This window comes from Besnoitia besnoiti, chromosome IV (genome assembly GCF_002563875.1).
Source record: "Besnoitia besnoiti strain Bb-Ger1 chromosome IV, whole genome shotgun sequence".
Taxonomy (NCBI): domain Eukaryota; phylum Apicomplexa; class Conoidasida; order Eucoccidiorida; family Sarcocystidae; genus Besnoitia; species Besnoitia besnoiti.
This window is the reverse complement of record NC_042359.1, coordinates 4,092,148-4,119,893: the sequence shown is the minus strand read 5'-3', so window position 1 is coordinate 4,119,893 and position 27,746 is coordinate 4,092,148. Positions and strand designations below refer to the sequence as shown.

Sequence of the window (27,746 nt, the reverse complement as noted above, 5' to 3'; positions counted from 1 at the left end):
CAGGCTTTCCATTATGTATGTCCTCGCTGACTTGTACTTCACCCACCTGTCTCCCCTCCATGCAATGTCAGCTGGCGCGCGTGCGGCACAGTGACCTCGGCGAGCGTGAGGTTGGCGGGTCGGTGACAACGGAGCTTGCTCGCTCATAGTCGGGAGTTTTTCTTTGCAAATGCCTTTTAGATCGTTCACTTCGTCTATTGCTTATCTGTCAATCTTCTCCGTGACCTTTATTGTCAACGTCCATCTGCCATGACTCACGCTGACGCGCGCACGCGACACGGAATCTCGCTCGCTCCTTGTCGCGCCATGCGCGGCTGCTGACCAGCCGCCATGATGGCTTTTCCCGAAAACTGTAGACCCGGTCTTTCTTTCAAAGAGGATGCTTTTCATCTAGATTCTCGAGCCGGGACTGGCACGTCTTCCTCGGGTGTGGAGGCTGGCACTGGCTGCCTTTCTCGCCTCGACGGCGCCGCCCGCGTAAACGAGGGGGGCGTGGAGGAGGGGGAGGCGGGAGGCGTTCTTGAGAGCTTCAGCAGGCCTGCCAGCCCCAGCGTCGCTTCTCTGTCGCCTCGGACTGTAGACCCAAGCTGTTACTCTCTCTCGCCTGTCTCACGAACTTCGCCCAGCCCGCAGTGCCCGGGGCCGACCGGAAGCTTTTCTCCTAGTGACGCCGGCGCGGACGCGTGCTCCCCGCCGTTCAGTCGCGAGGACGAGCTGTGTCCGCCGCCTCACGAGTCTCCGGGGGAAGTCCGCCGCGAGGCGCACTGGGCGAGCCCCCGTCGCCGTGTCGCTGGCCATGAGCCTTCCTTGGAGGACAAGCGGGAGGCGGTCCGCGAAGCGCCCTCGCGCTCGCCCTTCTCGCTCCCTTTCCGCGTCCTCTTCTTTTTCTCTTCCTTCATCAAGGAAGCGTTCGTGTCGTCGCTGCGGCGCATCGTTGTCGGGCCCCTCCTAAAGGATCTCGACGAACAGCAGCTGCACGTCGCCCTAGGCAAACGAGAGGTCAGCGTCTCCCGCGTTCAGGTTCAAACCGCCGCAGCGAATCAGCTGCTTCGCCAGGCCGGAGTGCCTCTGGAGATTCGTGAAGTCTATGTCGAGCGAATCCAGTGGCTGGTGCCGTGGCGGCTGCGTCTGAAGGGAGTCCACGCGGCCGTTGAGGTGCTCGCGTCGAGCGACGGCGACCCCCTCTCCCCCCACAACTCCGGTTCCCCTGCAAACTGCCTCTGCCCCGCCTGCGAAAAGACATCAGTTCAGACTCACTCTCAATCGGCAGCACGAAACGGAGATGCCTCCTTCGAGGATGACTGCCGACTAAATACAGTCAGCTCGCGTTGTGACAACTCAGGCCGTGGAGACCCCACGCGCCACACGGCCGGTGGTGACCTCGGTGCGTGTCCGCCAGTGCTGCGCGCGGCGCAGCGGACTGTCTCGGCAGACATCGACCGGAGAGACTCGAACGCCCCACTGACGGCAGCGCGAGCGGACGCGCCCTCTCAAGAGGTCCCTCGCGGCGATGTACGGGGGGACAGTCCCCACCGCGGGCGCGGGCTGAGCCACGCGCGTACCTCCCGAGAGCCAAGCGGCGTCTGCTTGCCGCACGCGCGCTCGTCTTCGGTCGCTCCACGCCAATCCAGCGGACAAGGGTACGGACGCAGAGGGGACCAGATGGGCAGAGAGAAGGACGCAAGGGACCAGGGCGCAGCAGCAGCGGCAGAGCGTGGCGCGGCCGAGGGGGGCGCCTGCACCATGGAAGACATCCTCAAAATGCTGCGGCGCGCCATGCAGAGCGCTGTCAGCGCTCTTGATCTCTCAGTCGAGGACGTCACTGTCTCCTTCTTCGTGCCGTTCCCGAGGCCAGCCCGCCCTCGGGGCGCCGCCGTCGCGCAGACGCGCGATGTAGCCTGGAGGGCGGTGCCCGCCGTCCAGCAAAGTCTCGCCGGAGGTGGGCCGACCGACGCGCACTACGGGCCGACCTGGCCAAGCGCCGATCCGTTGGTGCCGCCGCTGCCTGCTGACAGCGTAGCAAATCCTGAACGAGGTGAACTGCCGAGAATGTCGATTGAGGACGGCGGGCCTGTTCGAGAGCCGGCGGGCGCCTCCGCCGGGGTCGTCAAGCCCCGCGACCGAGAGAAGGGGCACTGGCTTTCTCCACGAACCAGAGGCGAGTCGCGGAGGGAGAGGTGCAGCATCGAAGAAAGTGAAGGCGGTCGCGGGTGGGTGCTTCGCTTCCACGTCGAACTTGTTCGCGTGTGTGAAGTGCATCAGGAGGGGAGCAGCGTGCGTCTTCAGATCGACGGCCTGAGCGCGTCGCTCCTTCCGGATGCATCCTCGCTCATCCCGCGTCGGTCCCCGCGCAGCGCGAAGTCGCCCTCGCTCCCCACAGAGGGTTCGCCGGAAGCGAAGGCCGGCGCGGAGGGCAGCTGGAAGAGGTACTTCCAGCGCAGTGCCTCGCGCCCGCGAAGCTCGAAGGAGGTGGGCCCCCGCGCGAACGCATGCGCCAGCCGACAGAGGCTCTGCGGATCTCGCGGGCCGACTCGCGGAGACCCTGCGCTGGTCCGCAGCAGTGCAGAGGGCCTTCGGAAGCCGGAGGCCTGCGCGCCTTCGAGCCAGTCGCCAGATGCCGCCAACACACCGTTGCACTGCGTACACCGCAAGTGGCTGGACGCGCCGGGCGACCTTCTATTTGTCACGAAGCCGCCGAGTCGCGGCCCCGAGCTCTGCTGCAGGCCCTGGGTGGCTGCGGCGTCGCAGGGCAAGTGCCCGTCGGCAGGCGCCTGCGAAACGCCGACGCCGCGAATTGTTCGAGGCGCCTCCTCGCAGACGCCCCCCGTCTCCAACCCGCTTCTTGCTTACTTCTTTCCTCGCGAACGGCCGTCGTCGTCTCAGGCTGAGAAGGAGGCATCCGCGTCGCGTGCGCCCGGACCGCGCCCTGCTGACAGAGCCTGGGCAGACGCGGGCGGAGTATCGGGTACTGCAAGCTGTTTTGGTGGTTCACCAGGAGACACGAGGGGGCCACCAGCCGTCGGGGAGAGCCCAACACCCCCTAGACGCGGGGGGCAGATGCTGACCGTTCCCCGGGTCTGCCTGGATGCGGGGCGGGCCTACAGGCATGTCGTGAAGAGATGGCGGAAGCCGGTTTCTGCAGCGAGGAAGACATACGCTTGCGCCGGATAGCTCTCGACGAGAGGCCCCTAAACCTAACTGAGCCGTGGGTGCGCGCGACGCGAAGCGCCGAAGCGCCAGAAAACGGCGCCACCCTCAGCTCGGGCCCTCCAGGAGGCGCACTGGAGGAGGGTCAGGCAACCGCCGACCCTGCCGAAGGCGACGGGGACGAAGACGATCTCCCTCCCGAGCCTTCGCCTTACTCGATATGCGGCGTCCTGCATATTCGGCCGAACAAGGGACTGCAGCCGATGTCGCCGTCGTCGCTTCATCGCTCCTGCGTTCCGCCGGGGGGCGCAGGAGGCTCCGCGTCCTCAGCGGCATGCAACGCACCCGTGTGCAGCTGCGTGGCGCAGGCCCTGGTGTCGGCTTCGCCTGGCCGCACTGCATTCGACGTGGTGGTGGATGCTGGAGACGCCGCTGCGTGTTCCGTGGCTCGACACGCCCTGGGGCCTTTCAGCACGCTCCGCAGCGTGGGCGGCGGACTCGACAAAGAAGCAGTGACCTTCACGCCTGCGGGTTCCTCCGCCGAGTTCTCTCCTTCTCCCTCGCACTTCGCGGCTGGACGTGAGCCCATCGCGGCGCATCCCGAGCTTTCTTATGGAGGCGAGCTGCCCAACACCTCTCTCTCCGCTTCAGCTTTCTTTCCGCCGCCCGCGCCTTCTCTGCAGCCCCCTGCGCTCGCGGGCCAACTGCACCCAGTTGTCATGGCGGCAGCCGTCGCGGCGCGGGAGGCCTCGGCGTGTCGGCGGTCGCTCCAGCGAACAGAGGAGAGACTCGCAGGCGACGGCCTCGATGACGGCTCAGAGCCGCGCGAGCAGGCCTTCGCCTCAGGCGCGGCCTCGTCTCGGTTTTCCCATTCAGCTCTGCCGAGCCCTGCGGGTTTGCCTGCGACGGTTGCGGAGGCTGCGAGGGAGGCGGCGGCGCTCGCTGGGCTCGAGTATGCCGTCAGCCTCGAGTTTCCTCTCTTCTTCACGTGCATCAGCACGCAGCAAGTTTGCGAACTCGCGCAGCTCGTTGACAGAGTCTCGTCGCTTTTTCAGCCTGCATTGCCCACTTCATGCCGCACTTCGTATTCAGACGACTTGGCGGCGGAAGGGGCCGAGAACGCGACACAGCAGACTGCATATTCACCGGCGCCGTTTTTTGCCCGCGGGTGCGAAGACGGAGACGAGGCTTCAGCATTTGCTACGAGCGTTTTTGAAAAGGAACGCAAGGCGCAGCGGCGACGGCCGTCGCACTCCGGCTGTACTGAGCAGGCCGCTGCGGAGGATGGAGAGGGCGCCAAGGAAGTAAGCGATCTCACACGAGACTGCGGCACGATACAGGAGGCGTGCGTGGTCCGATGCAGCGACGGGGAAGAGATACTCGGGGGTCAATGCGCAGTGGAGAGGGGAGGCGACTGCCACGCAGACATCCCCCCACGGCTGACGGCCCTGGACACAAGTCTGCGGACTGGGCAGCGGGGCGTCGGCGAGCAGGGAGGCAGCCCAGAGAATGGCGCAGCTGCCGTTCAGAGGGAGCCTGTGTCTGGGGAGCCGATCGCTAGGGCCTCTGTTGATCATGGAGCAGAGGAAGGCGACGACCCTCAATGCCGCACTGCTAGGCAGTTGGGGAGCGTGGAAGGTGCCCAGGAGGCGTGCCGTTTGCGAGACCGTGGGCGCAGTGTGGAAGGAAGCGCCTCGGGAGATCAAAAGAAGATCCTCTCTGCTGAGGAAACCAGGAAGGGAGACGGGCAGCTAGACATCGAACATACCGGGAGAACGGGCGAAGGCGCGAAGCGGCCCGCTTCCGCATCTCTGTCGCTTCATTCACCTCTCTCTGACGACGATAGAGTGCCATCGTCATCGCCAATTGCGGCAAAAGGTGTGGAAGAAACAGGCAGCATGTGGATGCGGCTGGTCAGCTTCGTCTCGGCGGCGACAGGCGGCGCGGCGCCGGCCGAGAGAAGTGCCTCAAAAGGGGCCGTGTCTTCCCAGCCGTCAGACACCGCGAGAGACAGCGACCCAGGCTGTACGCTGTCGCGCCTTGCGGGTGCGAAAGGGACCCCGGAAGAGCTCGAGGCGCACCGCAGTCCCGCGTCTGTTTTCCCGCCTTTGTCGGGAACTCTGTGTGGCGAAGAAGTCTTAGCGAGCACTGCTGGCGGCGCCCTGTTATGCGACGATGAATTCCGTTGGTCAGGAGATCTGGCCGGCGTGCCCGCGAAGGAGAAAAGCTTGTTTTCGTCCTTGTCACTCAGTGTCGACTGCGCGTCCGCGCCGGGACTTCAGAAGCCTCAGCAGGAGCCTGAAGAGGCGGCAAACCCGAGCCGTTCGTTGGCCAGGCGGAAGGGTGCGGGAGAGACTGGAGGCTGCCGAGACGCGGTGGCGTTTCGCGCGCAGGGGGCGGTGGTGGGAGAGCGGGGGAGCGCCAGAGACAAGAGTAGTAGCCTTGAGGGCGAGCGGCCGCACGAGTGCTGTGGGTCGTGGGGGCCACGAGGCAGGCAACAGGCTGCCCCGGACGATCCCTACGAGCTGAGGCGCCCCTGTTTGGCTGCGTCTGAAGCTGGCGGTGAAGCCGGGGAGCCTCACGAAGCAGAGGAGTGGAGGCGCGCGCAGCCGCGCGGCGAATCTTTCGAAGGCAGGGCGCAAACGGCGGGTTCATGCGAACTAGCCGGAGCGCCTGTCGCGCCTCCTCTCCCCGTTGCGTGGGTCGTGCATGTGGAAATACGGCAGGTGTACGTACACCTGGTGCTCTCGGAGGCGTTTCGGGCATCGGTCGTTTTGCAAGATCAGCGACGAAGGCCCGCGTCGTCCGCAGGGGGTTCTGGATCTGTGCAGAAGCTCAGGGGTTCGTTCGCCCTCCCCGCCGCCGCAAGCGGAGACAAAAATGGTCGCGCGTTCAGCGGTGTCTCCCACCTCTTGTCCTCCTTCACAGGCCTGGCTACTCCCGCGGCGCTGTCGCGCGGGCCGGCAAACGATCTGAACCAGGCGTCGCTCTCGAGGGTTCAAGGGCCGCGGGTCGACGTGCCTCCTGCGGACTCGGGGGCGAAAGAGAGGCGCGGCCGGCGGCCGTCTTGGCTGAGGCGATGCACTGCAGAGGCACGCGTCGGGTGTCCCATCCGCCCCGCTGCGTCGCCCTCCTCGACGGTAGCTCCATTTGCCGCGTCCGTGTCCGCTACTACAGCGGCGCCTGGGACGGGGCGCGGAGCTGCTGGAAGCGTGACGCGGCTGATGCTAGGCGACGGCGGGATGTCGCGGCGAGCTGTCGTCCTCCTGGTGCCTTACCCGACCACGTCGTTTCTCTCCCTGGTGTCGCGGGACCTAGCCTGCACTCTCGTCTCCTCGATGCCGGCGGGCCTGGTCGACGCAGCCGCGGCGGCGGCGGTGGCCGCGGCCGCGGCGCCTCCGACGAAGCCTCGGAGCTTGGCCTCCGCGTGCGCCACTCGTCTCTCTGGCTCGGCGCATGCTGGCCGTGCTCACGCCTGCTCCCAGTTTTACTTCCATGCCTGCCAGTCGCCGTCGCCGCCTTGCGCAGCGCCGGCGCGCGACCGGCGCAGCTCCCCGTTCGCAGCGTCTCCATCCGAGCGACGGTCCTCGCAGTCTCCAGGGCGCGGCTCGGGCCGCGGGAGAGGCGGTGCGCGCGAGTGGGCGCAGGCGCCGGGCTTCCAAGACGACGCTGCTTTCCGTTGCGTGCGGGTCGCGAGGGAGAGATCAGATGGCCGTCTGTTTCCTACTGGCTATACGCGAGACGCGCAGGGACCGACGCGGGGGCGCGAGGCGCCGCAAGCGGGGCCGCGAGGGGTTGGGCCCTTTGCAGGCTCCGAGGGATTGGCGGAGGCGCACCCCCGTGCGCCGACCTCGTGGAGCGCGGAACGCAGTGACAAGAGCTTCCGCCCCGCCATCCACCCGTCGGCGTCTGGTGCACGCGGCCCTGCTGCACTCTGCGCGACTTGGCAGGCCTCGCCGTCTCTCGGGGCGCTCTCGCATGAAGCGTATTCGCAGCACCCGTGGATCTCGTCGGTCTCTTCTGGCGCCGATCCCGCCGCGGCCGCAACCGCCTGGCACGTACTCGTCGCCACTGGCCCGTGGGGCGTGGAGATGCATGTTCTGCGGAAGAAGCCGCCTGCGCTGACGCGAGTGGGCGCAGGCGCGCTGGGCGACTCCGCGCGCCGACACGAGGAAGGGGGTGCGCGGAGGAGACCGCGCCCGCATAAATCGTCAGGGACGGATGGAGACTCGCTGGCAGCCAGCGGAGCTGCGTGCCCACAGAACAACCTCGAGCCGGAGCTGCGAACCCCCGCGGCCGATGGGAGTCGCATCTCGGGAGAACCAGATCGAAGTCTCACGCCGAGAGAGGCATCAGAAGCCCGGTGCACGCGGCCAAGAGATCGAGGCAACCTGGGCATGGAGGGCATCGAGGCGCGGAGGCAAAGGACTCAGCTAACGGGGACCAAAGCGGAAGGCGATGTCTACGCCCGACAGACGGAAGCAATACAGGCAACGACCCCGCAGGGGCGAGACGAACTCACGCAAGCAGGGGGGCGTGGCCAGTCAATCGAACGGATCGAAGACCGACGGAGGGATTCGCACGCGCGAGACGCGAGTGGAGGAAAAGCCGACAAATCCATCACCAGCGGCGACCCTGTAGCGCACGACGCAGGCGTGTGGAGTCCGCCCGCGAAGGCCGCTGAGGCAGCCACTACGCCAGGCGCGCCCGCAGAGGGCGGCGAAGAAGCTGGCAAAGGGCCTGAGCACTCGCCATCGGCTCGCCACGGCGGCGAGGGGTTGGCGAAGGTGCCGGGGGTCACCTCAGGGCAGCCGCCGACGTCCGCGGCCTCTTCGCGCTCGTGTGCCGCTTCCTCCGTCTCCTCTTCTTCCCGGGAACGGCCTGGGAAGGCGCCTGAGCAAGCAAAGGATGGCGGGCTCCGGGGCAAGCAAAGGTCGCGAGCAGAAAGGCGCGCGAATGCCGGCGCCGGGGGTGCGAGACAGCGACCCGACGCACTTCAAACGCGAGACGCAGACGCGGAGCCAGGGACTAGCGAGAGCGACAAGAGGCACGTGGCTGTAGCGGAAGGAAGCGAAGGCGCCCTAGGCGGCAGGGACGAAGAAACGCAACGAGCAGAACCCACGCGATCAGTGACAGCTGAGGCGGCCAAGGCAGTCGAATGTGGTATCTCTCCATCTCCGCTTTCGCAAGGTACCTCAACCTCCAGCAACTTGCCTCGGCGGGCATCAGGTACACAGCCTCCCGGCGCAGGAGGAGCGACAGTTCGCCGGTCAAATGAAACTCTGACGCTGGTGCGAGGCTATTCCGACGTAGTGGAAGATATGGCGGAATTTTGTGATTGCATTGACGAGGATACAGCACACGGGGCGAGCAGACTCCAGGCGCCCCTGGTTATTCCGCGTCGATCCACGGCCGGCGACCGAACCCGCAGCGCCTCGCCGCCGCCGGTCGCGCCCACGCGGCGGCCTGAGCTCCACAACGCCAGCGCAACGCACAGCTCCGAATGCAGCAAAGAAGAGAGTATACGCGGATACAAGCGTGCATGCTTGGAGAGGATACACATGTCTCTGCAGGCCGCGCCACCAGAGCGCAGAAAGCGAGTGGGGGGTCGGTGGGGATCTGGGGAGTCTCCGCCTCAGCGCGGGGGATCCGCGTCAGGCCGGGGCACGAGTTTGAACCACCGAGGGGTGGCGGAGGATGTGGAGAGCGGCGAGGCCAGCAGCGCGTTTGCCAGCGCCGCGGAGGAGGGCGAGGAGCTTCTTGATGAATTTGAAGAGAGCGACGGGTGGGGGACGCCGCGCCCGAGGGCCGGAGGGAGCCTCCGCGGCAGGCGGGAGGGGGTCATGGCGAAGGTTGCGCGCAGAGCTGAAGGCGCAGACGCGATCACGAGGCGGCGAAGATCGCCGAAACGCCATCCGCGTGCGCCCGGTCGGGGGTCCTCTTTGCCCGCCTCCAGCGCCGACGAGTGCCTCTTTTTCGAAGTCCTTCTTTTGCTTGTCGCTCTCCCTACGGTGCCGCCACCGCCCGTCGCTTCCGCTGGTGAACGCGACGCGGCGAACACAGGTGTGGCGCGCGGTTCGGTCTTCACAGATAGAAACGCATTCCGAGTTTCAAAGTCGCGCGGCGCAGGCTGGGAGGCTGCAGACGCTGCCGCGGAGTTCTACGCCCCCCTCTGGGCGAGTGGCCGTCATCCGCCCAGCGAGTGCGTTGGATCCTCCCGAGGACGCGACGGGTCGACGGAGCACCCGAGGCACCGCAGGGGTGAGAGTCATTCTACTTCGGCGAGCGCAGGAACCAGTTTCTACCCGCCGCCACACGCGCCCGCGGATGCCGCGTTCCCACATGGCATGGCTCGACAGTCTCGGCACTCGCCCGTTTCGTCGCCGTGTCGTGCCGCTCGCTCTCGCTGTACGGAAGCGACCGCCGACGCGCCTCTCGCGAGTCGCTTTTGTGACGCTCCCTCATGCTGCGGGGACCTGCGTCACGCACCCTTCGCGTGCTCGTCGTCACCTGTGTCCATTCCGCCGACGCTTTCGCTCCTTCCGCTTCCCATGCCGTGCGCACAAGACGACGCATTTTGGGCTGCTCACGAGCTGCCGCCGCCATGCGACGGCGGACCTGGAGGCGTCTGCTGCTGCCGGACAAGCGCCGCGCTCTCGGCTTCTCGCGCGCCTCCTGCGGGGTGTTTGCCGTATGGGCGCAGTCGCGGGGAAGGCGGAACCTGCGCCGGGTGCGCGTGTGCGACTCGCTGTTTTGATTCGAATCTACCGATGGGGAGTTCGTCGCCAGCGAGGCCTGCACCCTGCGAGGGCGGAGCGAACCGACGCCTGGTGCCGCTAGGTGAGCATCCAGAGGGGGGCGTTCGAGGGAGGAATTACAAGCGCTCGTGAAGCGAGAGGAGACCGTGATTCGCAAAGCAGCACGTCGATTTCACGTGGAAAGCGCTGGCTTCTGCGGATCCCGTGTGGTGCATCGAGCGCGACTCGGCACGCGCCCTGGGACTTGTCGCCGGGGGCGGCATCTGGCGCTGCCTGGCTTGTCATTTTGTGGCCTAATGCAGCATCCACTCGCCTTCTCTCTGCCTGTGTCTGTACCACATGCACGTACGCTCCACATGAAACATTCATCGCTGCGCCCATGTACAGATACACGTCGAGGCGTTGTGTCAATATTCTCAGACTTCTGCGCCGGCGACAGGCATCAGCTACGCGGGCGCCGTCTGTTCGCCGCCGTGGCTGAATTGCGCGTGCGTGCGAGTATGAGAATCATTCGCGAGCTGCGGGTCTGTTCGCTTCCCTCCGTGTGGATGCTCAGGCTACTCAGACAGAGAGAGACTCGGCACGGCAGAGAGCAGGCGCGCCCATCGCCACGCGCGGCTGCTTTCCGGCGCGACCACACGGGGCTTCGCGGAGGCGTCGAGGTCTGGGCTAAGTGCCACGGCGTGCCACGGGCCTCCCATGGCGTTCCTGTCTCTCTCGTTCTTCCCCAGTCCCTCTCAGTTTCCAGCAAGCCCGCAGCTGCCGGCGCCCGCGCGCCCTGCGTTGGCAGCCCCTCCCCTCCCTCCCGGCCCTGGGGGTCTGCGTGGAGTTCAGGGCTCGTCGTTGGAGGCGTCGCGTGCGCCGGCAGAGCCTCCGCCGGCGTTCTTTGCAGGGCACGTTGCGGCATCTCGCCCAGTGCCTTGGGGAGATGCCAGTCTTTCAAATGCTGCGGCCGCCTGGCGGGTGTCGTCTTTGTCGCGAGGCGAGACCTGCGGTGGACAGGCGAGCGAGCCGGCAGGGCTCCTGCGCGAGAGAGGCGGCGAGGGAGGCAGCCGGCAAGCCCGCGAACATAACACCTGGGCGGCCTTCTATGAGGGGACTGGAGGCCTCGCTGGGTGGGGCACAGGGGCGTCGCGAGCGGCCGAGAGACGCGTGGTGAAGGCCTCGGGAGCGGACGACGCCGGAGCGGGGAGAGCGCTGCACTGTAGGGGCGCGCCAGACATCGACAGAAACGCCTTTGCCCTCGATGAGGAACTCCCCGACACTGCCCTGGCGCTGCCTTTGTCGCCACCTCTTCTGCGCGTGAGTCTGAAGCTGCAAGCAACCGCCGGCAACCTCTCGCTGCTCGCCGTCACAGAGCTTCTGGAGGTACGTAAACACCTGCGCAAAATGTGATCGCTCAGACTCTGGCTAGGCGGCGAAGCGGTCGCACATACTGCAGGCGAGCCCCGTCGCGCCTCCTCCACGCTTGTCCGTCTCTGAGAGCTAGAGCTTTGCGCCACGTGGGGTCGAACATGTCTTCACTTTCAGGAAACGCGTGAGGTAGATTCAAGAAGATGGCTCGCCGTGGCATTGATGTTTCTCCTGCCGAGATTTCATTGCGACCCAGAAGGCCCCAGGGCAGGGCAGAGGGCTCCGCCAGAGCCTCCACACCAGGGGGGCGGGAGGGCCGTGAGCACCGACTCGTGTGCCGGCGCGCACACGCATCAGTCCGTCGGAGCCCACAAAGGATTCTATGCGCAGCCAGTTCTAAACTCTGTGAACGGCTCCTTTGTTGTGTGCGCTTCGCAGGCCTGCGAGCAGTTTGGCAGCAGCCTGCAGGCGCCGCCTCCCCTTTCCGGTCCAAGCGCGTCAGACGGCCTTCTCGCGTCTCCCTCGTTTGCCGCGTGGTGTCTTCGTCGTGACGCGTCTCCTGATACTAGGAATCTCGTTTGCTCGCCGCAACACAGGCGTCAGTCACCTCGATCCTCAGATCTCAGCGCGCCGCAGCCCGCCCCTGCGCGGGTGCCTCCTCCGCCTGCCGCTGTGGATGCGTCTTCTGTCAGACCGAGCCCTCGCTCGGCATTCCCTCCGCCATCGGCTGTGCCTGCCACGCTTCCACCTCTGCCGCTCGCGCCGCTTCACGAGTTGTCCGCGGCGCCGCCGTCGCTGCAAATTGAATTTCGGCTCTCCGCACCGTGCCTGAGGCTGCACTTTGATCTGGGGCCGTCGCAGGCATTCCTCCGCCGGCCGCGGCCCCAGACGCCGCCGCTGCAGACCGGCCTGGCCGCCACGCCCTCCGCGGCGCTGGTGTGCGACCTGGCGGCGCTCAGAGTGACGGTCGACCCCGGTTTGCTGGCCTTAATGCGGCGACGCAGAGATGCGATGCTTCCCGCTACGCATTCGGCGTCCTTTCTGACGCCTCCGTGGGGTCGCAGCGGCGCCTCGGCGGGCACCTGTGAGCCCGGCGGCGGCGGGCGACACGCCCGACAAGGCGAAGGTGCTCGCTCGCCACCGTGCCTAGCTCCCGCTGTGTCGTACGCGTACGAGGCACAGAGGGAGCCGTGCCAGCCTCCTCGAGGGGTCGACTTGGAGTCGTTAGCTTCGCAGCCCCTCGACATCTGCCACTCTGCCGATCGCGCCACTGAGAGCGCGCTTCTTCTCGACATTCAGCACGTCGGCCGGGTGTATTTCATTTATCCGGTCGATTCAACTCCTCACTTCCGAGTTGCAAATCGGGGCGCGAGGCGACCCAATCTTTTGGCGAGCCCTCTGCGCGGCCGCAAACCTTCGGAACGGATTTCGCCGCCACCGCCGGCCTTCATCTGGCAGTCGCAGCTGCTGTTTTCCACGTGCGTGTCCTCTCCATTGGAGCCTCCGCATGACGCACCGCAGCTTTCACTGCGGCACTTGCCTCCTCACCCGGCTTCGGAAGCGCCTTCGGAGTCTTCTGCGACATCGCATCCCTTTTCACGGTTTCGCTCCTCCGTGGCGCCGGGGGCGGAGATCCGCCATAGTTTCCCAGCAGCCCGAAGAGTGCCTGCCTCCGCGGCAAGGACCGAAAGAGACTGTTGGCGAGGAGACGCGCTGCGGGGAAACCCCGACGCGAGCCTGGCGGGGTCCGGACCCGAAGAAGGTCGTCCCCCCTTCCCCGCTTTCGCCTTCAACTCTGCGTATCTGTTTTCGTCGCCTGAAGACGGAGGCTTTCGCCGGCCTGCGCGTGAGCCGTGCGAGGCCACTCGGGGCGACATGGCGGCGCGAGGAGGCGCGCATCTTCTGCCGCAGGCCCGCAAGGCGCCCTTCGGGCAGCCGTCGCATGTGGCGTGTCTGGCGGAGCCCGACGAGTTTTGCACCGACCCCCGCGCGGCCAGGAGAGGCGCCGACACACCGCAGCTCGGAGTTGCGCTCGACCCGCTTCTCTCGGGTCCGCCCTCGCGCTTGGTCCTGCGGCTCGCCCGGCGTGCCGTGCTGCAACCTGATTCCGACCAAGGGCAGGAACAGCACTCGGCGCGCAGTTCGCTTCCTGCCTGCTCGTCTGACTCCGCCGAATCGTCGTCTGCGTTGGGCCCTCCTCGCCGGCGGACGTCCCCTAGCGCCGGCGGAGCGCGTCCGGCGCGCCAGCTTGCCTCGAGGCAGCGCGCGGCGCCGTCGCGCCTCGCAGCGGTTTCGGAGCTCTGGGCGAAGTCCCGCGACGCGGCCTTCTGGCCAGAGGCGAGCGGCGCTCTCCTCGCCGACGTCCACACTCGACAGAGCTGCAGCCACCCGCTCCCCCTGCCGCCTCTTGGGCGTGCCCTGTCTTGCGTGCCGGTGAAGAGCGCGCGGTGGCTGAAGCAGGACCCGCCAGACGGCCGCGCGCTCAGGGGCTCGAGCTGCACTTCCCTGAATTTCTCGCGAGTGCGGCAGGGCGTCGCGCTGCAGCCGAAGGGGGCGGCGACACACCGGGGACCAGGCGCGGCTGCTGGAAGGCGCAGCGGTCGCCTCTCCAGTGAAGAGCGCTTCGTCGAGCCGGGGGCAGCCACAGCGCTCCTGAACGCGGACCCCTACACTCCGTTACAACCCCCCTTCCTGTCTTCCAGCGCCGACTCCCAGCGCCTCGACGTTGCCTCGTTGTTGGCGCGCCCGTTTCGTGGCGGGCTCGGCGGAGCTTGTGGGGGGTTGGGGGATGTTCCCGCCGCGTGCGGGGAGGCAGACGCGTTTTGCGCGAGAGGGCGCGGGGAGGATGTTGCCTCAGTCGACCAGGCGTCTGTCGCCTCCAGACTGAGACTGCAGGGCGAGGGGGTGGGTCGCAGGGCAGACGACCTTCGCACCCGCGGCGTCTCCTCCGACAAGCTGAGACGCGACAGGACTGGGCACCGGTTGCCCTCTCGCTGTCCGGCTGGCGCGCGCGGACGGGGTGGCGGAGACGAGTGGGCGGTTCTGTCGTGCGACAGAGTGAATTACTTTTCTCTTTTCCGCGACACTCAGCACTCGCCAGCCTCGTTCGCGAGACGCAGAACGCCCGCCCGCGACCTAGACGCGGCCGGGCTTTCTGCGTCCTGCGTCCCCACGCTTCGGCGCCAGCGTCCGCTCACGCGCACATCTTCTCTGAATGTTTCCGCCGCGTCGAGGGGCCCTCTGGATCACTCCCCGGCGTGCCCGCCAGTGGCCTGTGGTGCAGCAGGAGCAGCGGACGGGGAAGCAGACGGGTCCCCACGGAAAGGTTCCGCGTCGTCTGAAGCAGAGACAGGCAGCTGGAACCGGCCTCTTCAGGGCGCACGCGGCGTCGAGGTCCCACCGCAGCCAGAAGACGCCTTCGCGGCCGCCTGCGCGGGTTCGCGCGAGGAGAGCCACGGCGGCGAGGCTGAGGGGTTCGGGTCGGGCTGGGGGGCGCGTTTCGAGGGTCGGCTTGTTGAAGAAGAGGTGGTGGAATGCGGGCTCTTTCTGCCGCTCGCGCACGCGTCCATGGAGTTCGCGTCTCTGATGCTTCTACTCGAGGCGTGCGCAGATGTGGTCGGCGGCTTCAAAGCGGGGGCCGGCTGGCGCCGAGGCCAAAAAGCCTCGCCAGAGGCCGCATACGCAGAGAGAGGCGACGCAGGGGCTGGAGACGAAAGCCGAGAAGGCACAGGCAGCCGCTGGATAGACGGGGAGGGAGCAGAGGGTGAGGGGAAAGCAGGGCTCGAGAGGCGTCGCCACACACCTCGCATACGCCCGAAGCCAGAGCGCGAACCCGCGAATGGCGGCGACATGAGCGGTCTCGAAGCGTCCACCTCAGAAGGGGAGTCCATGGGAGGGGACATGGGGACAGGTGATCAAGTTCACGACACCGAGAAGCCCTTGCGGCCGCCGACATATACAGCTGCCTCTCCTTCAGCAGCACGGGATGGCAGCGGCAGCCATTTCTTGTTTTTCGAAAGGAGGCGATCTCCTCCGCAAACCCCGCGCCTGCCCTCATGGACGGTAGAAACTCCTGCGTCTTCCATCGACGTGTCTGCGATCGACAGAGTTCTCATGAATCGATTCCACGTTTTCATTGACGCTGCCGTCGTTGAGGTCGGCTTAAATCCACGCGCAGCGCATGCGTGCATTGCGTCCCGCTCTGGGCGCTTGCCTCCTTTTTGCTCTCCGTATTATGCTGCCTCGTTTTCGTCCTCTTCTGCGGCTTCTGCGTGTTCATCGTCTGGCGCGTGGACTTCGAGCGTTGGCCCCCAGAGGTGGGCAGCGTGCGGGAAAGCGGCGGGTGAGGGGGTGCCGACAGCCTCTCCCGCGGAGGCGACTTGGGAGGCTGAGTTGCTTCACAGTCTGGCGCAAACCAGCTCGCAAGCCTCACTGGGTGGCAGTCCCCGAGGCAGCTGCGAGCAGGATGATTCCTCTCGCAGCGTCTCGTTCATGCGGCTCGAGTTCGGCCGCGTGCAGCTCCACGTGGGCGTCGGGCGGAGTCAAGAGCGAGGCGCGCCCAGTGCCGCGGGGGCGCGGAGTTTGTCAGGTTCATGCGGCTGCGATGAGCTTGAGAGAGAGGCCAGCGGATGCCGCAGGAGTTTGCTGACGAGCGCGCTTCAGCGGCTTCTTTTCGGGCTGCCAGCGCGAGACACTCCACTCTCGTTCTCGGGTGTTGTCTCCCCCTCCGCGTGTCTTCTTCGGTCTGAACCGGCGCTTCTCGCAGTCGACGCCGCAGTTGGCAGTCTCGCGGTCTTTGGACGACAAGGAACGCCTCTCATCTACACGTGGAGAGCTGCACTGTATAGGGCCCACGCGACGGCTGGAGGCAGGAAAGGAGACCTGGCTGCTTCCTCGTCTCTCGGATCTTCTCCCTCTCCAGACTTCAGACCGCCGACGCAGAGCTGCGCGACCGGGAACCTCGCAGGCCGCGAAAGTTCTAAAAGCCGGAAGCGCGAGGCAAGCGAAGAGGCCGAGGGCGAAGGCGTGTGGAGGAAGGAGCACGATGCGGCCGCCGAGTACTGCGTCCTCGCGAACGCATCTGCCGACTCGTCGGCTCCGCCCAAAGGCACAGACACGCTCTTGGGACCGCTCCAGCGCTCCTTCTCCTCTCTTTCTTCCGCGACACGTCAGGCCTTCTTTCCTGCGGCGCCGACGCACTCAGGCGGCGACCCGACGCGCAAAGGCTCGCGCGCCTTCTCTTCTTGGCCAACACCTGCGGCGGCGGCGACCTACGAGGAGACGGGAGTCATCGTGAGGCAGACGAGCTTCGCCGGCAGCGTGGCGCCGTGCCCTGTGCGCGGCGAGCGGTCGGTGGACTCTTCGGGGCTCGAGGCAGCAGGCTCCGACGCCGAGAGGAGAGACGCGGGCTCCTTTGTGACCGCGCTAAAGCCGTGCAGTTCGCTAGCCTTCTCGGTGGAGGCTGAACTCTCGCGGGAGACATGCGCCACGCTTCCGGTATTTGGCGTTGCCTGGGTAAGCGAAGAGGCTCCCGACGGACTCGCCTGCGACGGAGCTGGTCGAAGAGATGCTCCGGTGGCTCTTGGCAACACTGGGAAGGGGAAGGGCTGCGAACGCGCGACGGAGTCCCTACACGTGGGCGCGTTTTCCTCGATTTCGACTTCCCGCTCCAGCAAGAAAATTCTTACTCTTCGCTCGGTGGACCTCGCGCTCGGCTGGCTCGTTGGGGCGGCCGATGTCCGCACTCTGGAGACTCTCAACGTCGTTCTCTCTTCGGCTCTGCTTCTCGCCGGCGCGCGTTCCTCACTCAGTCTTAGGGGATTGCTGGTCGCTCCCCGCAGCGTCAGAGATCTCGCGCTGACTTCACATGCTGTAGGACTGGGGAGCCTTTCATCCTCGCCTTCGTCTGTCGCCGGCCTGGAGGCCAGCCAGAAGGCGGCGTCGCTTGAGGGGGAGGGCTTCGTCGCGGAGTTCGGGCGCGACACGCCGAATGCGTGGGAGCAAGGGACGAGGGGGGGAGACGAGGAGGCAGCGCCGGAGACCGGTGCGGTGCCAGTTGGCGAGGAGAAATCGACCAACGCGCGCACCGCAGCGACGCCCTCCAGCGCAGCTGGCGGCCGAGAGGGGGCAGCGGCGGGTGGCGCTTGGCCTTCGCCGTCGTTGCACAACGTCCCGTCGTCTCAGGCTTCAGTTGAGTTTCGCTGGACACCCCTGTTCGCGCCTCAGGAGGTCTCGAAGGTGTCGGTGCATCTCACGCGTTCCATTCTTGTTCTGCCTCGTCCGCTCGGGTGGGCGTCGTTTCTGCATGCGCGGAGTGCCCGCCGATCGCTGCTGTCGACTCTGCACGCGCGCGAGGCTGCGCCGCCTCCGCCGGCGGGCGGACACGCGGGAGACGAGCCAGACACGGAAGACGACGCAGCCGAAGAGGAGCTTTTCCTGGGATCGGGTTGGCTATCCGTCCTCGAACTCGACGGCGTCTCCGCGACGGTGGCCTTCACGCGGCCATGCGTGAGTCCTCTGGGAGCTGAGGCTGAAGGTCACTTTTTGTCCCGAGGGGAAGACGATTCATCGACCGAGCACAGCGCCGACACGCAGGGCGCAAGCAGCCAAAGCGACGCTTCTCCGATGTGCGAAGCGGTGGAGTGCAAGTCATCAGGCGTCGCGTCTTTCTTTACACCGCTCGCCGCAGCGGCTTCCTGCAAGCCGTTCTCAGCTGGCGGCCGGTCCCTCCTCGCGTGGCGGCTGCAGGACGCGAAGCTGTACATCATCGATGAGGGGAGTCGCACGGCGTTCGCGTCGCCTCGTGGCGAGGCCTCTCCGGAGTCGCTGGCGTGCGGCGGGGGGCATCCCGGGGAGCTGCAGAACGCGCAGGCCATGAAGCTCCTCCGGTCGATTCCGCTGCCGTCGCCGCTCCTTCCCCCGCGCAGCTGCTGCCCCGTTGAGCGGCTCGAGGCCTCGCAGAGCTTGCCGGAGCTCTGCGGGAGCCCGCGGGGTCGCGGCGGCGAGTTGCGCCGATTCTCCCAGCCGCTGTGGCCGCCCCCGCACTCCGCCGCTTCTTTGGCTTCGGGCCGCCAGGAGGCGCGGCCTCGAGCTTCCGCTTTTGCCTCCAAGCGGGCGACGCAGGACCGCCGCTCGCGGCCAAAGCCCCCTCACAGCGTGGCGAGTCAGCAGCGGCGCCTGGGCGACGCGCTGTCGCCTCTAGTCGTTCGCGCTTCGGAGATCTCTTCTGTGCTGCAGGCCAGCGGGCTCGTGTGCGTGGCGCGGGCGAGCGACTTCGAGGGTCGTGCGACCTCGTCGCCGTGTCTCGAACCCTTCCGGGGTCAGGCGCCGGGGCTTCTGCGGAGGCGGCACGCCCCCGAGACACGGCTAGCGGCCGCAGAGGCAGACAGCAGGCAGGTTAGGCCGCGTGCAGTCTGCCGGCGCCGCATCCTCGGGGTCTCGGCTCACGTCGGGTTCTGCCGCCTCGCCTTCTGCCCAGACAGTCTGCGGTGTGTGGTGCGGGTACCGGTCGACCTCCTTTTCCTCCAGCGGGCCGCGCGCAGCATGCAAGACGAAGTCGGCAGCTTCTTCCTCGCTGCTGGACAGGCACCGGCCGCGGCCGCGGCGTCGGCGTCTCCGCCCCCGCCAGGGCAGTCCTGCGGGTGTCTCCTCGCGGCGCTGGCGGCACACCGAGAGCGGGCGCAGACGCGACTCCCTCATGGCGTCTGCCTCGCCGGCGAGATCTACTCGTGGCTGCTCCTGCTTGGACTCCTGCATCGCCGCCGAGCTGCGCCTGAAGGCTCGACGCCGAGTGCCGGAGGGGCCGGGGAGCCTTGCACCGAAAAGACTAGGGGAGAGGGAAGCAAGCGAAGTCCAAATCGACATGCGACTCAGCAAGGAACGCACGGTGCTCACGCGAAGGCAGACTGCTATCCACCTCCGAGCTGCGCCAGGCAGCCAGCGAGCGAGACGTCGGCAGACGCTGGAGTGGCAGCAGGACGCGCACAGACCTCCACACACGGCCTGGCTCGCGGCGGAGCACAGTCGAGCGCGGCACGCGCCTCGCTTGCGACGTTGTCTTCGCGTATGAGCTCTGCATTGCCTCACCCGGCGTTCTCGCTTGGGCCGCCGTCATCCAGGGCTCCAGCTGATGAAGCGACGGATGCGAGAGAGCCTGCGGAGGCAGCGGAGACGGCGGAGGCAGGCGGACGCGTAGTCGGCAGCGGCTTGCCGGGTTCCGTGTCGTCGTTTCACAGGGACAATCTTGATTCCGTGCAGGGGTATTTCGCGTGCGGGAGCTTGCTCGACGACGTTCAACTCGACGCCTTCTCGCCGTTCCATCCCTTCCCGGATCCGCCAGCCTCGCGGTTCATCGGGCTCTGCTCCGCTTCGTTTTTCCCCTCAGTCGCGCCTTCTCCTCTCGCGCCCACCGCAGCCGGCTGCTCGTTGGCGTCTCCGCAGCCGTCCACTGCTCCCCTCGACAGCGGATTCGACCCGTGGTTAGCCAGCGAAGGACTGCGCGGCGACGGGGATTCACTTCGCTTGGAGGACGCGAACTCAGGTTTTCACTGGCTCCGGTTCGAGCTGGATGCCACCCCGGAGCCTCCCGCGGGATCTGCGTACCCGGCCGTGGCCGTTCCTGCCTTCGGGCGCGAGGCGCAGGCAGACGCCGAAGAACTCCAGCGAGAAGAGGCAGCAGCTCCCATGTCCAGAGAGGAGACGTCTGCTGTCTCGATTTGCGAGGACTACGTCGCGGCACCCGCCGCAGAGAGAGAAAGGTCTCAGGGCGGCAGTGTCTGTGGTAACGATCGGGGGAGCGGAGACACTGAAAGCCAAGGGCCGAGGGCGGATGCCGCGCAAAGAGTCAGAGGCGGCAGGCACGCAGGTGCTGCTGAGGCCGGCCTGGAGGCGAAAGATGCAAGCGGGCACGAGGAACGGGAAGCAGGACGGAAGCGACGAGCCGCCGCGCCAGCGTCTGACTCATCGTTGTTCGCCTCTCTCGGCGTGTCTCTTGAAGGCGCACGACTGGACGAGGACGACCGGTTTCCGCTTCCCGACGCAGCTGAAATTCGCGAATCCGAGCGGAAGGAACAAGAAGCCAGAGCGGAGATGTACTCGGTATTTTTCAAGCCTCCTGGGGATCCAGACACGGCAGAAAGGCGACACGATTCTTCCACCCCTTCCTCGTCATCTTCCCCGCCGCTCTCTCCGCATGTACCGGCATCGTCGCTTCTGTCTGCGACTGTTTCCTCATCTGCTTCGTCCTCCGCCTGTTTGGCCTCGCCGTCATTCCCGCTGCCGCCTGAAGGGATGGCGCGGTGGCTCGATGGACAGCACAAAGGCGTGACGATATCTCCTCACTTTTCGCGTAGTCCTTCGTCTCCGGATCCTCCTTCCTCCGACGCCTCGGTGCACTGTCCTAAGGCTGCACCTATCTTTAACGCCTCGCCTTTCCTCTTGTTCTCGCCCTCGGCTTCCACTCCGTCTCACTCCCGCGCGAGGATTGATCCCAGTGCCGCAGGCGAGGCGGACTCGGGTGCAGCCGCGCCGGGTGTACATACACCCCACCCCACGGCCTCGCTAAGGGGTCATGAGCTCGAGTCGGCACATGCGCCTGTGGCGTTTTGCTCAGAGGCGCTTCTCCAGTCCTACAATGACGTCTCGACTGGTGTCCTCGACAAGGGCTCGCCGTGGCTGGCGTTGCTTGACAGAGACCAATTCGGGGGTCGGAAGGCCCGTGCGGGCCCTCAAGCCCAGAGCTCTTCGACCGACGCGGTCGCACGGCTCGCTGAGCACGAAGCTGCTCGAGAGGGATGGCAATTTGGCCTGCAGTTTGGCATGGCGAAGCTGGAAATTCTCATCTGTCGGGGCGCCGATTTTTCCGTCTCGTCGGGCTCGCGCGCCGCGCCGGCGTATTCGTCTTCCCGCAACAGGGGCTGCGTCTCGCATTCATCGGCCTCGTCATGCACGGCATCTAGAAGGAGGCGGAGTGCGCAGACCTTTGCGAGCAGCGAGCCTGAGAGGGCGCAGGCGAGACACCGGAGAGCGCCGCACGCTCCCAGCTCTCACGCGACGCGATTAGCTCGTCGTAAGCCGGCAACGTCTGCCTGTCGACTCACGCCGATGGCGCTGAGCGACGACGACGAGGCAGGGGAGTCTGACGACGCTCTCGGGGGCGGGCGGTCGCTGTCCGCGTTCGTCGACAGAGACGCGAAGTCAGGAGTCCCAGCCCTCGCTCAGCACGCAGGATGCAGGGACGAGGTGGCTGAGGTAGTTCTGCAGAGCGTCGACTTCGTTTTCGGGAAGTGCGCCAACCCGCGCGAGGGCGGAGGCGGCTTGGGGCAGCCCGACCCCCTCAGCCGCGGCGTGAAGGACCGCGCCGTGGCTGAGGGGGTCGCGCAGACAGGGGAGCCCGAGGGAGACGCAGGGTGTTCTGTTCATGTGGAGGAGGCAGAAATGGAGACGCAACTCCGTCGCATGTGTCGCACGGCGGCAGCAGCCTCTGAGCACCTCGTTGTTTCATCGTCGTCATCGTCACCATCCGTCCCCTCCGCCACCGGCGTGGCTGCTTCAGTTCCGGTCTCTTCGCTGGCGCGCCCACGCGACGCGGCCGTGCCTCAGCGCCTCGCCGTGCTGCGGATTCACGACTTCGCCGTTCGCGACTTGGTGGCTCACTCGCTCTTCTCGCACTTTGTGCGGTACTACGAAGACGAAGAGAATCGTCCGCGGCTCGCGTCGGTGCCAATGCTCGCGATATCTGTTCAGGAGCATCACCTGCCGCTCATTCGCGCGAGCTCGTCTCGCGCATCCCACGAATTCGCACTCCAGTCACAGGGCCTGACCGCGACCCCGGCGGCGGCGAGACCGGCAGACGACCGCGAAGCGGAGACAGGGAGGGCGAGAGGTCAGGGCGTAGGAAGAAGCGAACGCCTGTCACGCGTCATGACGCCGCGCGGAGGTCGAGGTGCGGCAGGAGAGACGAGGACAGAAGGGGCACGCACCGAGCATGAAGCCGACGGAGGAAGTCCAACAGAACTTGACGACGCAGGCGAAGCGGCGAAACAGCGTTTGCATTCCGAGGCTCGAAACGCCGCGTGGCGCTGTCGGCACAACCAGCTGGGTGCCGCGGCCGGCGAGTTCGATCGCGAGGATGGGCGGCAGGGAGCGTCTGCAACGCGAGTCGCCGCGCGAGACGAGGATGATTTCGAGATGGAGACGCCCGCGCGGAGGGAGGAGAGGAGCCAGAGTCGAGACGCCTCCCCGCTGGATTACTCTGTTAAAATCCGCATGCTGCCGCTGTCTCTCACACTGCAGCAGGAGTCCCTTGATGCGTTTGAAGATGTTAATCGGCAGCTTCGAATGGCGGGCGTCGTGGAGTGCTCACGTCCTCTCTTCGGCGGCGGGCGCGACGACGGCAGAGACTCCCTCGACTCCGATGAGCTGGGGACTGAAGGCGACTTCGATGCAGAAGCCTCTGGGGCCGATAGGGCCGGAGGCGACTTCGACGGCGGATTCGGGCGCTACCCCATGAGACGCCGAGACCGAAAGGGGCGTGAGGTCGCGAGGCCTCGTACGCGCCGAAACCGCACCCGTTCAAGCCCTTCTCCGTCTGCGGCTTCCGGTGTACATACAGCGCTCCACTCGCAGAGGGCGGGTGGAAGTGCAAAGCCTGAGCGCCTGCCGCGCCGGGGAAGCGATGCAGACGCGGAAAGGAGTTCTTCTGAGTCGAGTCCGAGACCCGCGGGCGTGACCGACAGATATCCCTCTTGGATGAGTCGACCTGACACCTTCGCAGCCGCTTCGCGGAGTGACGCGCTCTCCGTGGAACCGTACCTGGCAGAGCGTACGTGCGCAACAGGCGGCAGGTACGCGGTCCCCCGCGCGCGTGACGCGATAGCCTTTGCCGATGAATGGGGCTATCCGTCGGCGCCTGCTTGCCATCCGTTTGAGTCCTCGCTCGAATTCTTCCACGACGACGCGTGGCCTTCGCCTTCCTCCTCTTCCTTCTCTCCCTTTTCTTCGTCCGCGGCTTCGCTCGGCGGCGCGTGTGCTTCACCGTTCTTGAGCAGTGCGTCCGCAGTGCTGCCGCGCGACCCAGTGTCGCTTGCGTCGCCGCGCCTGGAGTCTTTTTCTGGCTCTGAATTTTTGCCGGCCGGTGCGCACTCGCTCGCCGCGGGTGCCCCTGGGAGGAGGCAGTGCGCGAGGAACGAGGACACTCTCTCCAGTGCGGCGTTTGCCGACAGCGTGCAGAGGCGCAACGGGGAGTTGTGCAGGCCCGACGCTGGCTCAGGCGCCAGCGAAGACGACAGCGGCCCCTGGTGTCAACGCGGAGGCGAGCGCGAGCGGCGAGGGCGACGCGACCTTGACGCTGAAGCCGCAGAGGCTCCGAGGCGGGTGCACGATTACGCGGAGGAAGGCGAGCTTCCAAGCGCGGAGGCGAACTCGAGTTCCTTCATCCGCGCGTTTGACATGCCGCCGGTTCTGCTGAGAGTCGACTACGTTCCGCGACGCCTCGAGTCCGGGAGGATCTGCGATGGCCCCCTGAGCGAAGTCGTGAGCTTCCTCTTTTCCTTTTGCCGGTAGGTATCCAAATGCTCAAACCGCATTCGAACCTGACGGAACGTGCAAGCCGACAGGCACGCTCTGCAGAGTCGCAGCTTTACCGTTGAGTTTGTATCTTGTCACACGCAATTCACACGGCCTCTTTGAGTTCTTGAAGGTGCCGTATTCCACCCAATCACACATATGCGAATAAATGTTGAGTCGTAGGTTGCATGCTCTCGAGCCGATCGATGTTGGTTTGCCATTCCGCCTAGGCCTTCGGTGTGTTCGCTTACGACGGCCTCGTTATATACCTGTTAGCCTACACACGTTGTTGCTTCCTCTTATCTAATTCGATCAAGTTTTTCTCCGTTTTGCTTAGACAGACCGTCGTGTGGGTACTCGAGCCGGGCGTGAACAAGCCACGTCTTTTTTCTTCATTTTCAGGGTCGAGGGGTTGGAGGTCACTCTAACGCGGAAGGCCCTCCGTAACCTCCCGAGTGCCGAGGCGCTTCTGCAGCAGCTGCTGGCGGCGTGGAGTGAAGACTTCAATCGGTAACTCGATACGAAGGAAGGGGCTGGTGGACGGCAAAGAGGAGACGGCGCAGTCGATGCGAGCAGAGGAAATCGCACCTCGGAGACACCGAGGCATAGAGGAGACAGTCTCTTGAGTGCAACAGGACTTGGTCTATCTCCTCTCTTCTTCTGCGACGTGATCTCCGTAGAGTGTCTCGAACTGAATGCAGTTGTGCATATGGCTTGCATTAGACGTCTGCCAAGATTAGAAGGATACAATTATACATATATATATTTATATGTAGGTATATGCGTACATATACACAAATACATAAATGTATATATAAAAAAGTCCAGATCTACAAATATATATATATATATATATATACATATATGTCGGCGTATGCTTACTGGCGGCCGGGCTTCGGAGAAGGGTGTTCATTGCACTTCCGCAAATGTCGGTTTTGTGTGGCCAGCGCATTGGTGTTGAAGTGCGTCCGTGGCATCACGCCGCTTCGTCACGCGCTGCGTTTCGGGCGCCGCGCGAAGGCCCTCGCGCAGAATCTGCTGAGACTCGCTATGCGTCACTGGCGCGCCGACGTGGCGCGCCGGCCGCCGCTCGAGGTGTTCAACTACGCGCAGTGTGTCCACTTCCTCAAGGCGTGGATTCTCAGCGCAAGCCGACAAGAGTTCCCTCACCTCTCTTGGGTAGTCCTCAAACAGGTCGTCGCAGTTGTCCTCGCCGCAAGCATTGAAGGAATGTGAGCAAACATTGTTCCAGATATTAAGGAATGCACGCTTCATAACCACTAGGCCATGAAGGATAAAATGTCGCATTCGACAGGACGGCCGTCTGCGCGGCGCGGCCGAGCCTGCCTCCGTGCACACGCGCACGGCCCTAGCCGCTATATATATATATATATTTAAACCCATATATGTATATATATATATATGGGTTTGACCCTAAGCGCTGGATCCTATATACATATAGATGTATATATACATTCATATACGTATATATATGCGTATGCGTGCATACGTATGGAGGTGTATAGCTGTATTCGTCTGTGCACACGAATGCCACACATATGCCTGCATCTCAGTGTAGCGGTGCGCTTGGGTCATCGCTGTTTTCATGCGTCATCGACGTCGGCGCCTTCTCCCTGTGCGCAGCACGTGGTCTGAGCGCGCGATGCGGAGTGCCCACTCTGTGCTGCAAGTCCTCGACCGGCGCTGCACGCCAGGCACCTGCCCCTTGTACCCCTCCGCGACTCTGCGTGCTCTACCCGCCCCTTCGCGCGGCCGCGGGGCCCAGGAGGCTGACGGCTTCGCCTCACGCGTCCTCGCGCTGCCAGGATCCCCCCGCGGATCCCTCGAAGGCGGCCTGCGCCAAACGCGCGATGCGCGCGAGCGAGCCAGCGACATCGAGGACAGGCCGCCATCGCTCCGCGGACGCGCCGAGTCAGGTACACGCGGCGCTTCAAGTGGTGCGGCGGAACAAATCCGTCTCTGGCTCTGTCCACTGTCATGTGCGTTGTACCCAAACATGCGTTCAAGTCCAAATACGAACTTACATTTACACTAGTGTGTATAAGTATATATATATATACATATATATGGCTACATATATATAGATAGGGCCGCATCGACATGTTAGAGTCTCCGGACCTTGGGGGGCGCCTTAGGACGGCTGTGTCCGGCAACGAACTCCATGTTGGCTTTCTGCGTTTGTGGTTTTTTTGTTTAGATCGGCAACTGCCGTCGGTCGACGAGGAGACCGGCGCGCTGGGCAGCTCCGCTACAAGCGCCAGCGGCGAGCGCGGCAGCGAGTGGTTCGTGGTGCAGCGCGGGGCTGAAGGGCGCTACGAGGTAGGGTCCCCACACGATGCTTGCGTGCTCGAAGCGACTGGCGCGGGCATGCAACGGGGGCGATGTGTATCTCGCTCAGACTCGTGAAAGTCGCTCCTACTCTCCGCAAGGGAAGCTGCGGGAGAGCAAAGGGGCAAACGCTTAGACAGACCCCGTCGCCAGCAGGCCGCGTGAACCCCAAACTCTGAAAGGGCGCTGGGGCCGGCAGGCGCTTTGCGAGTGACTGAAGACAAATGCAGCCGTGAGGCCTCCGCCTTTCCTCTTCCATCCTGGTTGGAGTGTCCATTCGTGCAGTATAGGCAGCGCTGTCGCGATCCAGACAGGCGGCTTCGTACCCTCGTCTACGCGGCGAGCTCAGGGGCACGCACACCCTCGCCCTCAATGGAGTCGCTGGAGTGATGTTTGTCTGATCTGCGCGGTGTTTTTTCGATTCGCGGCGTGTGTGCCTGCCTATGCGTCCAGCCGCGCACGCTCGCCGACGGCCTTTCGGACGGTTTCTGCTGCGTGCGGCGGGGGTTCGTCTCCGCTGGGCAAGCCGCCGCGCGCGTCTGTCTACCGCCGGCCTCGCTCCTGCCGTCGCTCCTCCCTCTCCCTCTGGGACTCCGCCGCGACGGCGGGTTACTGCAGAGGGACGACGAGTCTGCAGCGCGTCGCCTCCCTCCCCCCGAGACCGCCGGCTGCGTGAGCCCCGCAGTGCTTGTCGGCGCCGAGTATGCCCAGGTTCTGGCGAAGCTGCTGCCCGTTTTCATCCTGAGGCCGATGCTGGGATTTACAGAGGGAATGGCGAGAACTTTGCAGGTGAGGAGGAAGCTGAGCAGTGAAGCTTGTCTCCCTCGTAATCTGCCGAGAGGAGGAACAGCTACTTGTGTGTGATTGCCAACACTCCGCGGCGGGCACTGCGGCTTGGCTCTGCGGCCGCGATCGGTTGCCAGGGACCTCTGGAGAGCTGGCGTGAGCACGTGGTTTCGCCACCCTTAGCAGACGCCGACACTCTCGCAGGTCACTTGTTGTGCTTTGATGCGGCTAGCCCTTTGGTGTTAGAGGGATGTGAAGAAGGGGAAGGAGATCGTTCTATCTCCTGGTCACCGAGTGCGGCGCCTGTCTCTTTGGCTGCACTTGCGGCTGGTCGATTCGAGACCCCTGTGTCTGCATCTGCGAAATTTCGCATCTCGACAAGCATGCATGCAGCCGTGTGTGTAGTCGTGTTAGCCTGCTGGGTTCTGTTCAGGGAACGCGCAACCAACTCGTTCCGCGCTTGCAAGAGGAGAGACTGGCGAAGCTGCGCGAACCTTCTTGCCGCATTGAGCATCTCCCTCAGGACGACGATGAGGGTCCAACCCCGCTCTGAGTCTCTCGAGGCGAAGCGACAAAAAAACTGGTTGACGCTTCATCGAACAGGGACTCGAATCCGACGCGTCGGCTGTGACGCGCTTGAATACCCGATAGAGCCAAATTCTGTGCCACAGACCTGAATCTGATGCGTGCCTTGAGAGAGGAAGAAAAGCACTTTCGAACGACGTGCTCAACCCACCACAAGCCGGCAGAGGCCCCCCCCTATCGCCGACCGTGTGACGAAGCAAGCGA

General features: G+C 65.2%; 1 protein-coding gene across 1 annotated transcript; it reads left to right on the top strand.

Annotated features, from left to right (window-relative positions):
- Positions 1-333: 333 nt before the first annotated feature.
- On the top strand, positions 334-27,510 carry BESB_056820 (uncharacterized protein; the record flags this gene model as incomplete). The annotated part of the gene is made up of 10 exons (XM_029364117.1): positions 334-2,965; positions 3,058-9,987; positions 10,462-11,273; positions 11,697-23,815; positions 24,225-24,332; positions 24,770-25,054; positions 25,467-25,759; positions 26,041-26,162; positions 26,625-26,960; positions 27,391-27,510. The coding sequence occupies 10 exons, from the start codon at positions 334-336 to the stop codon at positions 27,508-27,510; spliced, it is 23,757 nt and encodes a 7,918-aa protein (XP_029220040.1).
- Positions 27,511-27,746: the final 236 nt, after the last annotated feature.